This window comes from Chaetodon trifascialis, chromosome 16, assembly GCF_039877785.1.
Source record: "Chaetodon trifascialis isolate fChaTrf1 chromosome 16, fChaTrf1.hap1, whole genome shotgun sequence".
Classification (NCBI taxonomy): Eukaryota; Metazoa; Chordata; class Actinopteri; order Chaetodontiformes; family Chaetodontidae; genus Chaetodon; species Chaetodon trifascialis.
Window position 1 is genome coordinate 6,452,186 of NC_092071.1, and position 17,566 is coordinate 6,469,751.

Genomic DNA, 17,566 nt, shown 5'->3' on the forward strand with positions numbered 1-17,566 from the left:
CAAGACAATATGGCTGCGCCCTTGTTTGACAACATCAACTTTGGGAGTTAATTTCTTTTCTTACAACTTATTAACAATGGCATTGGCTAATGTTTTAGTGTGGAAAACCTTGCATTAATTTTTGTAAACTTTGTTAAGTGTTTCCTGTCCCCTTTAAGGTGGCAGCCTCATTGCCTTAAATAGTTCTACAAACTGCAGCAGAGTGCGTTCAAGTCAAAGTGGTTTAATCCGTCAACGACTTAGCACTAAAAAGTTCACCAGCGATGGTGGATCAGACTGACGAGATGTGCGCTTTTGAACTTTTGCTTATTTTTTCTATGATGAACTGAACTTGAAAGAGTTTCTCTATAATACAGACTCTATTAAACACAGACACATTGTCTGGCTTTGTGAATGTCTGTTTTTTTACACAAATCTGCTGAGATAAATGTGCTGGTCGATTGTTGTCTCAGCTAAATAACTCCAGATAAATAAGAAAATGATAATACAGTCATGTATTATCCATTCTTGTGGTTTGATCTGCAGAGAATAAGTCGCAGTCAGAATAGTTGCTCCGTGCAACATAGACACTTTCATCACATATGTTCCTTTTTAGTCCAACAGGATTGAGGAGTCCTTTTTCCAAGACCAAATTTCAAAAGACATATGCTGCAGATTCTTCTGCTTAACAAGTTACCAAGTTCTGGTACTGGCGCCTGCTGCTGCTGCTGCTCTTTTTGCTGCATTGTGCCAAATCTGAAGATTAGCTGTTTATTAAGCAGCGGACTAAAATGTTTGGGTCTGTCTTTCATTTTGGGGCTTAAAGAAAAGCACCTGTAGGAAAATCCTGCCTGCATTTGAACAATATTTAGCAGAAAGCATTGACAAACCTTCTTTTATGCTGCATGTCCGCTGTCAACATTAAAATCAGATTTATTTATTTATTTATATTTTTTGTCTCTGCACAGTTCACTGTCCTTCGTCAAGGCTTTGCCTTTTAGAGAAATGGCAAGGAAGTCATATTATCAGATGGCTTTTGTCTCACTGTTCTAAACATTAATCTCCATCTATCCATCTGTCGGGTGATCTACCTTTTTCTATCTATTCATCCACCCATTCATTTCAATCCAGGGAGATTTTATGTAAGCCCTGGGCCTCAGGGCTCCGCTGGGAGACAAAGCAGCAGCAAACAGTGTTTACTCTCCTGCAGGAGGTTGGGTTTAAGTGGCCAGCCAGGGTGCTCCAGCCTCCCTTATGTGACCGTTAAAGTCAATGACCTCGCCTCAGCAACCAGCCTGAGGGCGCTTACGGGGCAACGGAGAGACGGGGACGCTGGGGTTAAAGATGGGCGCTATTATGAGAAACTGGTACGAACAACAAGGGGGGCCCATGCAAAAACCCCTATAAACTCTCCTGAAGAGACTTCGAGCAAGGCACTGAGAGGAAGAAAAGAGAGAAGTGATACAAAGGAAAGTGTCAGTTGCTGGTTGACAGATTAAGTGTGACACGCAAGTCAAATTGAGCGTGCACACACACAAACACATGAGACCAGTGGAGGAGAAAAGGGGAACTCCACTATCTAATATCTTCTCCAGTGTGTCACTCTCTCACCATCTCCGTTACACACACACACACACACACACACACACACACACACACACACACACACACACACACACACACACACACACACACACACACACACACACACACACACACACACACACACACACACACACACACACACACCAGTCAAGTGAGGCTGGCAGATGGTAGATTGGTAAAAGGCGGACGGCGTGGTCCAGATGTTGCTGAACCCACGGTGCAGAATGCAAAGGGCTTTGATCTGCCATACCACAGAGGAACTGCTGTAGGAGAGCAGAGGACGCTGACTGGTCCTTTAAAGGAAGGAGAGAAGAAGAGAGCGGAGAGAATATGTGTGTTAGTGTAGCGGAGCGGGAGAAGAGGTGGATGGTATTCCCATGCGAGAAAATACCAGGGGTATAACTCATGTGTCTCACACACACTCACACACACACACACACACACACAGATGCACACATACATTAAGTGTGCATCCACGAGTGAAGGCGCCTAAACACACACAGTCCAGGCTCCCACACATAGCTCTTGGGTTTGCTCACATGACACATGACATCCATGTGGGGAACAACAAAGACGTATGCATACATACACATACACACATACATACACACACACACACACACACACACACACATATACATACACACACACACACACACACACACACACACACAAAATCAACCCACACTGAGCCCGGGGGTAGCCTGCAGTAAACACCACCAGCCACACAAGCCACACATGCTGGGTTGCGAACAGGGGAATTGCTTTAATACACACAAACACACACACACAGAACTGTTTTAGTCCCAATGTAATTTAAGAAAAGCTGCATTCATTTATCAGCTTGGACCAGCTCTCTTCATACCATGTCCCTGTACAAGCATCAGCTACTTTTTTTTTGTCAGTGGCAATTAATAACAGTACCCTGGTTAAATAAAGGTGGAATAAATCAAAAAACTGCCAAATGAATCTCTTGGTGGGGAATGTGGAGTAAGCACATGCCAACACATTTAGGTTTTGGCAGGCTGCTTTGCCAGCGCCAACACACACAACTCAGCAGGTTAAAAACTATTGTTTGGAGGTGAAATGTTTAAATTACCCAGGTTGCAGTCCCCAGCCCCTGCCCGCAGCCCTGCAGAGGTGAATGAGTTTAGCTGGAGTCTGACTCACCCGCTGGAACCAGAAAAACCGGCTCGGTTCTGGCCAACGCTCAGTCACTGTGGTCAGAAAGTCAGCCTGCCAGCCGGGCAGGCAACAAGTCAGTCAGTCAAGTCAGCCTGCCAGTTCTGACTCATCTGACATTTCAGTGAGGTGGGCCAACCAGTCAGCAAGACAGCCAGTCAGTCAATAGAGTCAGGCAGCAGGCCTGAAAATGTGGTCGAAGGTGGACCACAGTTATTCTGCTATTTGGCTGGTTAATGTCCATTAGTAGAAGAAGAAAGCTCGCACAGGCTGCCAGACGTCACTCATCGCAATCAGTCGGCAAACAAGGCAGCTTGTCTTTTATGTGATTACAAATGCTCCCGGTGACTCAGCCGCATACTGTGGGTGATGAGAGGGCAGGAAATTTTCTTCTTATTTACATTCAACCACCCATTGACCCTTTGCTCATCCATTCAGTCAGTCAGGGAAATGGCTGTTCTGCCAGGCAGTCGACAAGCAAGCCACCCAAGGCAAGCGGTCGCTGTGGTCGGTCAGCCAGTCAGGCAGCGAGCCTGAAATGTGGTGAGAGACAGCCCCACTGACCCAGTCAAGTGGTGAAGAAGCTCAGAACGAGTGCTTGAATAATGACAAAGACTCCACAGAGATTTTACCTTCACACAGTTTTTCAGTCAGTCAAGAGGAAGGTCGATCGGCCGAGTGACGAGCAGTTCAGTCAAAGGGGCATTAAAACAGATCCATCAGCCATTTATCCAATCGGTCAATAAACGTGCCAGCCAGCAAGCCGGTCAGTCCATGACTCAATCAACCAGGCACGGTTCAGTCAGAAAAGCTGTCTCCATTAACTGTGGTGAAAGATGCACCCAGTGACTCTGTGAACTCGCCCAGAAACAAGAATGTATTATTATGTTGTTTTATGTGCCATTATGGTTCCCCTCCAGCCTCAGTGGGAAGTTTGTTAAGCCCGTTCCCTCAGGGAGGAGATCAAAAGCAATTTCTCACTATAACATGTTATTAGTTTTGTCATGTGTGGACCTACCAGATACAGGCACAAGGGCCCAATTTGGCTCCTTAGCCCATACTTTAAGAAATGCAGTTCTCATATTCACTCACCCACGGAGCCAAAGGCAACCAATCAGCCTGCGGTCAGGAGCACACCCGCTGACCCCTCAAAGCAATGTGGTGATGAGTTAATGTGGGTGAATTTGGACTTTGTTGTAGCCCCGACTGCCAATCAACAGGTCAGTACACCATCCACCCAAGTCATTGATCAGGCTGCCGTTCACACCGTGATGCATCTGTAATCACTCTCTTTATAGTGCTCGATATTTCCGTTCAGACATTTTATTTGAGTGTTTGCATGCGTGTGTAGGTGCACTGTGAAGCAAACACTTCCAATAAAGGTTGACACAGGAGTTTTTTACTGCAAGCAATTGAGAGCTCTATTGGACAACTAATCAACGATATTGATTACAAATCAGGAAACAATGAGATTCCATAAACAAGAGTGAGACCAAAGGTATTGTAAGAATAAGTTAGTGCACTGATGAGGAAACCGGATTCACCAAAGTGCAGACCAGCTGTCAAACTAGTTAGTGGTTCATGTTAGGTGGAAACAAAGCACCACCAGGGAGACATCAACGTTACGTTCGCATAGGAGGTAAAGTAATCGATGGAGTAAAAATACACACTGAGGCCACACAAAGCCCACAAGTAAGAGTGAGAGAAAGAGTAAAACACTGTTGTTGTGATAGTAATTCAACATCAGCAGCACATCAACACACAGCTAGCACGTTGGCTAGCATGGCTAGCGCTAAGCTGATCATAGAAAAGCTAAATTCTACTAAATCACAAATCAACAAAAGACTAAAATGTCAACAGTTTTGTCGACTAAAACTAGAGTAGGCTAGTTAGTTATCTTTGACTAAGATGAGAAAAAAAACTAAAATAAAGACAGGATGAGGTCTTAGCGCATGTTTTAAGTTGGCTGCACACACCATCTACTTCCCACAACACTAACTACTGAACTAATTAACTGGTCTCAGTCATTTAAAAAATCTTCATGACAGTGAACTTTAGGTTGTGTACAAAACAGGACATTTGAGGACGTCACGTTTGGGAAACACACACCAAACATTTGAGGCTGCAGCACAAATCACGAGCCATCCCTGCTTTGAGGAGCAGCGTGCGCGATGGGAGATGTAACTGAGGCTGTTTTAGTAAGTACGATTCCTTCAGCCAGACAGTAAATCATTAATTCACATGCTCTGAAAAGTCTTCCATTAATCAAATCCATCTGTCCCGTCACATACTGCATCTATTCAGTCTGCAGGTCATCCGCGTACGCAGCAACTCCCAGAGCGACAGGTTCAACACGTATGTGCAAAGCGGCCTGCTCGTCCATTCATCCATCTAACTTAGGGCCGGCAGACGTTTGTCAAGAGCCACAATACAGCAGACTACCAACGAACCTCGGCAGTCTGTGTGGAAGCTATTAATCCCTGTGCACCCGCTGACCCTGCACAGTGCACGACGAGGCCGATGATGCTGCTCTTCGTCATCTTATTATCCTCTGTGTTGGAAAGAGCGGAGGATATCTTGGGGGAATTTCCAGATGTTGTTGTGGACGTACTGATGCATCAAACGCAGTGAAATGTGTGTACATACAGTAGACGCTCAGGAACTTGTGTGCTCATAGAAGTGAATATTCATGCACACACAGGCGCGCGCACACACAGGGACTTACTAATGCGCCGGTGGACGAGGCTGCAGCTGGTCCAGGCAGTTAAAAATCCCTGAGGGCCTTTTCAGTCATCTATCCACCATCTTTTTCTCCTTCCCTTGCTGTTTTCCTTCTCTTTTTCACTTAGTCATTGATGCACTTGCATCTGTGTTTCTGTCATGACCTTTAGCTGGCCGTTTCTCTCCATCAGAAAAAACAAATGTTACTGATTTGTTTATGACTCTCGTTCTTCCAGACAGGAAAAGTTACAGAATTGAATAATTTCTCCAAGGAAGAAAAGCTGACTATGACGGAGCACCCCTTTATATCTTTTAAAAGTTCCTGCACATTTAGGTTGTATTTCACTGTAACTTTGAGCTGCTTTTGTTCCACTGGAGTCTCACTGTGCTGTAAAGCAGATTTTGAGCCAAAAAACAATATCTAAAGTATCAGGAAGGACGATTCTTCTAGTCTGAAAACTCGCAGAAAGTCAGATAATGAATATAAGATATGAATCTATTCTTAGCATTCCCAGCAAAAACCACACCCTAATGAGCTAACTTGTGGCTTGCTGGGTCCCATGATTTCAATGAAATGTGCTGACAAATCCAAAAAGCTATTTTGTGCAAACAGGCCAGCATAAAAAAATTTATTAAAGAGCATGGAAGGAGAAAAATAACCGGCAATAACAGAAAATGTCAAGGTATACTTTAGAGGATTTAAATATAGCGGAAGCTTTGCAATACATGACATTTAGACTGTCCTCGTTCCTCACTATGCAGCCATTTGTCCTTCTCTCCATCTCTCTATCTATCTCGCTGCTGTCAGGCTCTCCTCAATCCATTATCTGTGTGTGCGTGCGTGTGTGCGCACGCATGTGTGTGTGTGTGAGTGAGACAGTGACTGACTCATTAGAAGCCGATTAGCCTTTTGACCCACTGCTACACTGTCTGACTTATCCAGTGAAAGGGTGTGTTTGAGAGTGTGTGTGTGTCAAGCGAGAGGGTGCACGTGCTTCTAAACACACACACACACACACACACACACACACACAGAGCATGATGCTCCATAGGAAAGCATCTATTCTTCTAATAATATATTCCACATATTCTATCTATTGGCTGGCACTTCCTGTCTGTACCTGCCGCTGAATGCACAGGCTGACATACGCGCTTCCCCTCTGACATCTCCGTGATGTTATAATGTGTTCAGTGTTGGCAGCTGACAGACTGTCACGCAGGTTAACAGCTGAAACTGACTCTCGGGTCCGCTCCCGTCTGTCAGTTGTGTTGGAGTTGCGGTTTAGTCTTTGCATGTTTGCGTGCGTCACGGTTTAAAGGTGCAGCATCTCCTTTTTTCATCCCGCGGTTTACTCTGCATGACCAGACCCACAAGGCAGACTGAACTTTTAACACCTGCGTTATGTGTAGGTCGTTTATGACGGAATAAAACCAAATGCAGACACAGATAACCTTTCTAAAAGGCCTTGTTGCCATATCGGTATCTACATCCTCTCTGTGTTCACACCTTCCACCCCCTCTGGGCAGAGGTTAAAGCTTGTTGACCCACGGTTTTACATAGCATCCACGTCTGCCTGATGTAGGTTTTGCATATGATGACAGCTGCAGGAAACCTGACCTTCAGATATTCCACCACTGGGGACCCCATGACATATGTGCTGTCCTGCAGGTGAATGTAAGCTCTGTAAGGATTCGTGAAGTTTGTCAGCCAATCAGTGCCTTTAAATATAAAAAGTCTGTAAACACGCCGACCAAGCAGTTGAGCCGTTAAAAGTACCACTTTTTTATCTGCACAATCAATCTTTGTGTCCAGCAGTGCATAAACCGCCTCAGTAAGGAGTCTCTCCATGTGACGCTCCTCGTGGCCGCAGCTTTACACGCCGCTCAGAGCGCCAACATGTTCAGCCAAACCACAAACAACGGGTTCGCATTCACCGACTCGGTCACCAGTCCGAGAGGGAAAAAATGAAGCAATAAATAAAATAACCGCTATCTCATTTCTCTCATTTTGTGAAAAGGCGCAGATCGTCTCATGTGTGCGTGTAATTATTTCCCTCTCCTGCTCGGCGTTGTCATTGGGGACTGAGGCTGCCGAGTCCCTGCCAAAGCCCCATTCACTGTCTGCACATAGCCAGTGTTACGCAACGGCTAATTACTTCCACTCGGCCCCGACAAAACCATGGCGAGGAAGAGAGAAAGAGAGAGAGAAGGAAAAAAGAGGGGGAAGTGGGTGACAAAAGAGACAGCGGGGAGGAGAGACGGCAAGACAAGCAGGAGGAAAGTCAAAGGGGAAGGAGAGAAAGTAAAGGACAGAAAGAAAGGGAGTGGAGAAGGACAGGGGGACGAAGAGGGAAGGAGAGCTCCTCATCCTCCTCCTCCTCTCCCTGCGTCTCTCCTGCAGTGTTTTGGTGAGGGGAGGTGCAAAGAAAACAAAAAAAACATCAAACCACAATGACCTCTTCACCATGCGGCACAACAGCTTTACCAAAAATCACGCAGCGGCGGCCAAACATGGTCCAATGAGAGAGAGAGAGAGAAATGTAGAAGACGAGCGTTGTCAAAGCCAGACACGGCCCGCAGCCCTTTTCCTCTCCAACAATTTTTGGAGATGATGTCATTATTCAGAAAAAAAAAAAAAATAGAAAAAGAAAAATGTGTCTGCGCCTCCGGCTCTACTAGAGCAAAAGTAAGAGGGGAAGGTGGGAGTGGAAGAGAGATGTGGAGATGAAGACATAGACGCATATAAAAAAAGAAACATGAAGGTTGGATCAGGACAAAAATAACTAATAGAACAAGGAAAGAAACATGACAAATGGAGAGAGGGAAAGTGCTTCAATTCATCCTCTACGACTCAATTTATTCTTAATGTTGGGTTAAACTTAAACACGAGCAAAATTCAGATGGAAGGCAGCCTGTAGGACGCACCGCGCGACCTTAATAATAACGGAATATTACGTATTGATCAGCGAGCTGGAGAGGCGCTGGTATGCGGCCACTCGTCGTGCTAAGCTAAGCTAACCGGCTGCAGCCTCAATCGTCCGACTTCTCACGTTAAAACTTTTGAGAGACCTTTTTTAACTCCCGACAAGGTTGGCAGCAGCTGTGGCTGCATGTAGAGCTGCGGCGAGTGATTTCAGGCACCGAGGCCTCCGACTCAGGATCGACGGTAGAGCCGCTTTGCGGAGTCCAACCTCGCGGCTGCGGCTCTGATTTTACACCGCAGCACCGCGCTGAGGGCCTCGCCTCGGCCGCCTGCTTCACAGAGATTCTCCCAACGCCTTCCTTCAGTTCTTCCACCGTTCAGTTGCTTGAAATTCTTTTGTCGTCTGCTCGGCGATGTGTTCTGAAGACACACCTTTTTAATCAGGCTTTTAACTGACCTTTCAATTCTCTTACGTTCTTATCATTTATCTTAGGTTGATGCCTGCTTTATTTATTATCTCATGTGTTTTTCTTCCTGTAACTGTTTATTTTAGTTGTCTTATATCATGCCTTTTACTTCTAACTGCAGTGTTTCCTGTTTCCTTAGGGGGGTCCTCCACACTGAGAGTTGTGTCTGGTCTGCTGTTGGGGGTGCTGGTCCCGGGCAGAGGGCTCTCCACCTTGGTGTGGGGGTCTGGGGGGGCCCGGGTGCCATGACTCCTCTCAGTGTGGACGGCCCCAAAGGTGGCGTTCTCCCCGATCCTCAGTGTCTTGCCACGTCTCACTACTGTGTATGTGTGTGTGTGCGTGTGTGTGTGGGTGTAGTCGTGGGTGTGCATATGTACATACAGAGGGTGGGAGGGAGGGATGGGTTTTCTCTATTTTAAGTTTTCTTTTCTAATGTTTTTAACTGTTGTAAAGCACTTTGTGTTGCATTTTATCGTGTATGAAAAGTGCCATATAAATAAAGTTTGATTTGATTCTTGTACAGCGGATTTCTCGAACTTCCTGTTATGACACAATGGATCAAATCCACTCCACAGGCCTTTTTCTTAAAAGACTTTGTGGCCATTAGAAGCAGACTAATAACTTAATATCGGAAAAGTTCAACCTTTGGTGACTTTTCAATGCAACAGGATGACAGCACACGTGGCTGAAAGCGGCCGGCGATGGATGAGAAGAGTTGTACTGATCTATGGCAAAAGCAGCTCGGCAGCTTTGGGTGGTTTTTAAAGTTCTGTAGCACTGATTCAAGCTTTCATATGTACTCTTTGTCCTTGTTCAGCTCATTTCTTGCTTGGAGACAGTTTTTGACCCGACGCTGAACAGGCACCACTTCCTGTGTGGGAATAAGGTTTCCTACCGCTAATTCTGCCCGACCACAGGGGCTCGTATGGGTAAAACCGAGGAAGTCTCAGGCTGGTGATCTCAGCCCGAGAGGACAGGAGGAAAAGAAAGAGGCAAAGAGGGAAAAGCCTCGAGACGACAGACGACAAAAAGAAGTCGAGCGAACCGCTCAGAGGCTGCGGCGCGCTGACGCTCACCTCTCTCCTCCTCTATCTCGCCATCTATCCATCATCACTCCATTTCAGCATCACTGTATATCACTGCATCATTTTATCACACATCAGATTACTTATAAGCCCCCATTCATCCATCCATCCTTATCTATCGCTGCCATTGTGCTTTCTCTTCCAATCTGCTCATCTATCTCTCTGCCTTCAGGCTCCCTTCAATCTGTTTGCTCCATACTGTTTGTGTGTGCGCGTGTCACATATGTGTGTCTGCTGAGATATTAACCTATTAGACAATGTAAACAGCGAGGGTGACGAATTTATCCTTTCACATCTCAGATCCATGGCGATGATGCGCCGTGAAGAGGTTTCATCTCCACCATGCGTTGCCTTTGTCTTCTGCCCTCATTAAGCCTCTGAGGAGCTCTTTCAGTCTTCAGTACGTTGTTAAGATGCACGTGTCGCTTCGTTTCTTTGTTTTTCTGTTATAGAAACTCACTTTCTCCTCTCAAGGAAAGCTGCTAAAACAAGCCTTCTCCACTTGCTCGTCAAAGGTTCATTTCAGCTTCTGTGGTTTCCTCATAAGGCGTGCCATTTCATTTGGCAAGTCTCGATTTGATTTACGTTTCGTTTGTTTTATTTGAAGTGTTTATTTTATGTTATTGTAGCTTGACTGGCTTCTCGTTTTTCCCTGAATTGCCGGGTTAGAGATGCTGTTAAGCTCGGTTTTCAGTTTTTACAACACAATCACCGACCAGCTTTTTTTTTCCTGCCGTCAGAACCCTCAAAAATCAATTAAGCATCCTTTTTTTTTCATCTTTTTGTTAAATGAATATGTTTAATGGATTTTTAACTTGCAGCAACGCGGTGACTCTTTTCCACTCAGGCTCTTGAACTGATTGAGAAAAAAGGAGTCAAAAAGCACAAACTGCCTCCAATAACATGACACAGTGGAGCCGGGGCCTCAACCTCCACTCAGGAGCAGAAATAAGAGGAACACACACTTTGACAGATGAAAGAGGTGGAAAACACTTCACACAGCTTTCTAATTATCATGTTCAGCAGCTTTTTGGCTGTTTCGTGTGCAGCAAATGAAACGTTTTGTTTTCAGCGTTGACTCGTCTTTCGCCGGCGGGAGCGAGCTTCCTCTGGTTTCCTGACGCAGGCAAAGAGAAATGTTCATGGACGCAGAACATTTGATCAAATCTCACGTGACGGCAGAGTTTGTCTGTCTCCCAAAGAGAATGCGTGTGTGTGTGTGTGCGTGTGTGTGTGTGTGTGTGTGTGTGTGTGTGTGTGTGTGGCCTCCCAGTATGACATGTCTGTCTAACAGGCATTACCAGGCAGTCTGAGCATTTTCATTAGTTCCTAGAATGCCAAACAAACCACATGGGTATGTGAAGCAGCTGCAGTAGTACTAGACAGCCACAACAACCTACTGGGGCGAGCGAGGGAGGGAGAGAGAGAGAGAGAGAGAGAGAGAGAGAGAGAGAGAGAGAGAGAGAGAGAGAGAGAGAGAGAGAGACTCAGACTAATCTACAGTATGAGAGAATATGAGTGGGTTGAAGTGCACATCTGCCAACCAGCTTGCTTGTGTGTGTGTGTGTGTGTGTGTGTGTGTGTGTGTGTGTGTGTGCGCGCACATGCTTCATTGCCTGCACGTGCATCCAAACCTGCTTCCCATAGCGTGTGTGTACAAAGTGTACGAATGAGTTTCAGAGTAGAAAGCTGAGGGTCTCAGTCGGCGTCCTTGTGCAGTTCTCTGCATGTCATTGCGCGCGCGTGTGTGTGCGCTCTAAAAAGTTTAATTACACTTTTAATTATTAAACGCCAAACACAACAAAATGTTCATCAGTGTCTGACAGGTGTATGAAAAGATATTGCTCCTCCTGGTGTGTCCGCGCTCTCCTTCTGGCACGACTGTGGGAACTCTGCCACTGCGTTTAGATGGTGACGTAACGTCTGCGCGTGCTACGACACACTGCAGCCACTTCACGTGCTCTTCTCGTTTTGCTTGATATCACGCTCATGAGTTGATGGCTGTGTGTGTGAGTGTGTGTGTGCGAGGGTCCTACCTGACCACAGGCTCTGGTATGGCCTCCAGGCTGGCAGGGACCTGGACCCCCTTCTCCCACTCCTGTCTCCACGGGTCCGAGAGCACGTAGAAGTCGTCCGGGCCGAGCTGAGCCGAGTCCGGCAGCTTCATGGCCGTGATGAAGTCAGTACGAAACACCTGCGGCGAGAGGACGGCAGGAGGAGGAGGAGGAGGAGAGAGGAAGAGAGAGACGTTTGGTTAAATGTCAAACAGTGATGATACAGGGCGAAATACTGCCTCTGAGCATGGAAGGAGATGGATGTTAACTGTTGGAACCATAAACAACCTTCATGCTCGTTTCATGGCTCATAATTGAGAAAGATTTTTCTTTTTTCATTAACTTTGCTCTCACTGGAGTTTTTTTAAGCATCATCATTTTCTAGTAAATTTAAAATGCCTGATCATCTTGCATGATTCTGAAAAATTAGGTATCGCCGTCCGCATTGTCTTCATACATTCATCATCAGCGTTTAGCAGAGGACACTGGTTTTTATTTTAACAGGAGCTCACGCAGCATGCAACCACATGAAAAGCTGAATTCAAAAATGATGTCTACTCTATCACGCGCTCTGCGCTTTCAAAAATACAGCTAATGGACAGCTCACCTATAGCCAGATGTCACCTGTGGCCCAAACAGGGAGGCAGACGTAACTGTCAGCCCCCCCCTCACAGTCTGTGGGCTCAGACCGCTCGACATTTAGTCATTACTGATCAGAACAAACACGTACGATTCCACAGTTCAGCCCGACCATAAATCTGCCGCCGCGCCTCAACGTGATGCATTTTCTGCATTTCTGCCTCGGTTGCTGCGAGACGTGAACGCGTTACATTAGACATCAGAGCAGGTGAAGAACATGAAGAGAACAGATGTGGGAAGGTGCTGAGCACCATTTGTCTGGCAGCGCGTCAATCCCTCATTTTGCAGTGTTGACTAGATCCATATCTTTGGTTCGTTTAGACGATAAGTCACTGCCTCTGCGGTGTTTTTAATGCTCCCCCGGATGCTTCGAGTTGTCAGGGCATCACATTCCTCTGCCCTCATCTTTTCTTTGCCGTGAGTTTGCCTTAAATGTCTTCTCCCTCACATCCACTCATTACAACTCAGATGTGAAGCCAAGATTCAAATGAGGGGAACAAGGAGACATTTAAGACACATCAGAAGCCAGCGCTGAGGAAGTAGAGAGATGAGAAGGAAGAGGAAGGAGGAAGGCACGAGGGGAGGAAGTGTTGTGGGCGCGTTAACCATTAACCACGTTGTTGATAATCACCTGGAGACCTTCACAGGTTAACATCAGCACAGCGTGTGTGTGCGTGTGTGTGTGTGTGTGTGTGTGTGTGTGTGTGTGTGTGTGTGTGTAGGAGGATCCTATAAAAACAAACAAGGTGCGCTTGCGTGCGATGCATTGTTTTGAAGACCTGACAGAGTGGGTGTATTCAAGCAGACACACACACACACACACACACACACACACACACACACACACACACACACACACACAGTCTCTCTGTCTGCCCTAACAGGGACCTGAAGCAGTCATATAGTGAAGGACATCAGCCAAGAACACACACACATTAACACACAGGAAAACAAGCACGCACACACAGCAGCGCAAAATCAACCGTATGACTTCACTCCACATTTTATCATTACTTTCTAAGCCTCCTTATCCCTGCTTTATTAGCTCTTCTCCTCCACCCTACTCCCTCGCCCCCCCTCCATCTCTCCATTAACCTCTCCATTTTCCCTCCCTCCGTCCCTCCTCCTCTTCCTCTCACTCAGTCCCCTAGCGTGGATTTTTTTTTTATATATTTTACCTTATTTATTGTGACCTAAGAGACACAAAGTAGAGAAACTGTCAAGTGTCCCGTGAGAAGAAAAGCACGGTAATAAAGGGAGAAACAGACGAGGGAGGGGAGAGCGAGAGAAAAACGAGCTGTAGAGGAGACGGGCAGATCAAATATTATTTATAGAAATCTACAAAAAGGGAGAGCCAGAGAGACAGAGATAGAAAGTTTCTTCATTAATTGTCCATATCTCAATATATACGGCTTCACAGTGGAAAATGACCATTGCTTTCTTGTATGTTTGCAAATAAAGGCATACGCGACACACAGAAATGTCAGTTCGGCTTCATTTAACGACACTAACAAGTGTTTCTGCAACCTCTGACCATTTCTCTCATGAGGAAGCAGACTTTGTTAAAGGATCCTCCCACACACACTGCACTGGCGTTGACCTGTTTCCAGGTTATTATCAACAACGCGGTTAATGTTTAACGCGCCCCCAACACTTCCTCCCCTCGCTCCTTCCTCCCTCCTCTTCCTTTTCATCCCTCTTCTTCCTCAGTGCTGGCTTCTCGTGTGTATCTTTTCCTCGCATGTCAGGCGTGAGGAAGAGATGTAATGAAAAGATGAGAGGGAAGTCTGAATGGGAAGGGTTAACGAGCGGCATGCGTCATCCTCTTATAACCACCACTGAGGAGCCCCTGAGCAAGGTGTGTTTCTGTACACAACGCTGAACAAAATCTGGCAAATTTCTCCATGAATCACTATTTAAGACTAGCAGTAGTAACTAGATAAAAGAGTCCAAAAAAAAACAGGAAAATCTGGTGAGAGAAGAAGGAAAGAGGACTAGAGTCTACCGCCATGCTGGCAGGTCTGTGAAGCTACAGCGCTTTGAGCTAAATGCTAACACTCAGCATGCTAACATGCTCACAATAATGTTTCCAAGTACAGTATTGAACAAATGACACTTTTGACTTGATTATGGCATAATATGATGGCAAAGTTAGTCAAAATTTACCCCGAGGAGCGTCTCACGACGATCAGGAATCGTTGATGTTTGTGGGGAGTCACTGCCATCCCTACAACCACACCGCTACGGTGGCTTAATTTGACCAAGCATTCAATGACGACTTCTGATATGTGAGAGTTTTTTAAGCAAAGATTTTTAAGATAACCAGCTGCTTTTGTGACACTTCAAAAGTCTGCAGATTACCTGCTAAAGAGCTGAAATGAAACACTGCTACTCTGCAATATAGAGAGAAAAGAGGAAGAATCGGAGATATAAAGAGAAAGAAGCAGCAAGAGAAGCAGTATTATGCTGTATGTACATTTGCCTTGACTCTCTGAGGAGCTGATCTTTTGGACTGGACTGCTGGAAAGAAATGACTGCTGAGGGGAGGGGGGGAGAAGAGGATGCAGGAGGACAGAGGGAGATGATGAAGAGGAGAATGATGTTTAACTAAGTGAAGAGAGAGGATGGAGGTCAAGATCAAGAGAAAGAGAAGACAAATCGGCAAGTACGAGAGAGCGGGAGGGAGAGAAAGAGAGGAAAGGGAGCGATATTAATGTAAATGGCAAGAGAGATGAAAGACAAGGACGGACGAGGATGAGACTGGTGTGTGTGTGTGTGTGTGTGTGTGTGTGTCAGAGCAGTATATGAAAAGGCCATATGTAAAAAGCAGCATCCTCGCTTCTGCTGCTTGGCTGCTTCACTGTCTGCCAGCCAGCACAAATAAATAATGCAATGGAGCAAGGAGCCGCGTGTGTGTGTGTACAACTGCGTTTAACCGTGTGTGTGTGCGCGTGTGCGTGTGTGTGAGAGAGAGTTTGTTTATGTACAACCCGGTGTGAATGTCCATGTGTGTGTTCCTCTACAACTGCATACGCATTTCTGTGTGTGTGGCTTTGCAACTGCATGTTGAATAAGTGCGTGAATAAGTGTGTGCGTGTAAGTGTTCACAAACGTTTGCGCGCGCGTGTGTGTGTGTGTGTGTGTGTGTGTGTGTGTGTGTGTGTGTGTGTGTGTGTGTGTGTGTGTGTGTGTGTGTGTGTGTGTGTGTGAGCCAAGGCCATGATGAATCTTGCCTTCCCCTTCAGCAATACGAGAGGAGGACAGACAGAGACGGAGGGTGATCCACTCCTCTTTAATCTTCCTCTTTTTTATCCGTCTATTTCTCCCCTTCTACCTCCTTTCTCTCGCCTTTTCTTCATACTCCTCATGAGAGGGGAGAAGAGCTGAAGAAAGGGAAAAGAGGAGAGGAGAAAGGAGAGGGAAAGGGGGGAGAGGAGAGGAGAAGGGCAAGAAAGAGAAGAAGTAGGGAGTGGAGGAAAAGGGAGGAATAATGAGAGGAGAGAGGGAAAAGGACAAGCAGAAGAAAGGAAGTAAAAAGGAAGACAGAAGAGGAGAGAAGGGAGGAGACAAAAAGCTTAAGAGGAGAGATGAAAAGGGAGGAGTAAGGAGGAGGAAAAATTAAGAGAGAAGGAACAGGAGGGAAAATGACAACAAAAGAGGAGAAAAGGGAGGAGTAGGAAAGGAAGAAAAGAGGAGATTTAAGGAGACAAAAAGTGAGAAGAGGAGAGATGGAAATGGAGGTCTAAAGAGGAGAGGGGAGGAAAGAGGAGGAGAGGGAAAGATGAGATTAACAGAGATAAGTGAGAAGAGGAGAGGGAAGGTAGAAAAAGGAGAAAGAGAAGAGAAAGGGGGAGGAGGAGAAGAGAGGAAAAGGAAAGAGAGAAGCGGGAGTAAAGGAGAGAAGGAGAAAAAAGACAAAGAGGGGAGGAGAAGGGAGAAACAGGAGGAGAGATTACAAGAAAAGGAAGGAGGATGGCTGAAGAGGAGAGAAGAGTAGAAGGGATTAGAGAATTAAAGAGAAAAAGGAGAGAAAAGAAGAAAGAGAGGAGGAGAAAAAGACAAAAAGGGAAGAGAGAAGATAAGAGGAGAGGTGTAGAGAATGAAGAGAGGAAAAAAGAGGAGAGGAGATAAGAGGGAGAAGTGGAGTGGTGAGGGGAGCAGATGGAAAGGGAGAAAAGGAGGAGAGGATCTCAGTATATCAGTTTTATTACTGTGTGTTTGTACAGGAATGACTGCAGCTAATTAATGTCTAGGAAACACTATTACAAGCTCCTGCAGTTTTATGTTCTGCCTTGTTTCTCTCCCTCCCTGCCTCCCTCTCTCTCTCCAGCTCATCTCCACCCTGCTCCTCCTCTCCTGCACCGTCCGCCCTCTCCGTCCTTTTCCTCTTTTTGTGACAGACAGTCGAGAGTCGCCCGGCCTGAGTGATGGATGACAGGCAGACAGATGGAAAAGGGACATTATGGAAAGATGAGACGACCCCGCAGGCAGGTGGAAAGTCGGGCAGGTAAAGTCGGGCTGGAGCTCGACTGTTTTACGAAATCTAAAATGCAAATGAGGCGCGTTTCCCTCAGCTTTCAGAGCCAAAAATCAGGTCGAAAAATGGGTCCTTCAAAAGCTGATTAGATTTCACCGACTTGTTTGTCTTCCACAGTCAGTTTATGTCTGCTGTGTTTCATTCGAACACAACAGAAACGCAGCTGACTGCATTATAACAGAGCAACTGATGAAGAGTTATGTTCGGAGTGACAGCACAAATATCTGGCTACTTCTGCTGGACAGAGACTATTGTGCAACGAGCCCGGAGCCGCTACGGAAACTGCCAGTAATCGCTCAATAAGTGCATTTCTTTTTCCATTTATCACATGATTTATTTATCGTCGGGAAGATTTCCCGCGCCGCTTAACTTTA

General features: G+C 46.0%; 1 protein-coding gene across 2 annotated transcripts in view; it reads right to left on the reverse strand.

The window, feature by feature from the left end:
* jade2 (jade family PHD finger 2) overlaps nucleotides 1-17,566 on the reverse strand; it is a 186,990-nt gene that overhangs the window by 122,520 nt on the left and 46,904 nt on the right. For both annotated transcript variants that reach the window (XM_070982656.1, XM_070982655.1), the window contains exon 4: nucleotides 11,999-12,156. In XM_070982656.1, the coding sequence (XP_070838757.1) occupies nucleotides 11,999-12,156 (158 nt within the window). The remainder of the gene's footprint in view (nucleotides 1-11,998; nucleotides 12,157-17,566) is intronic.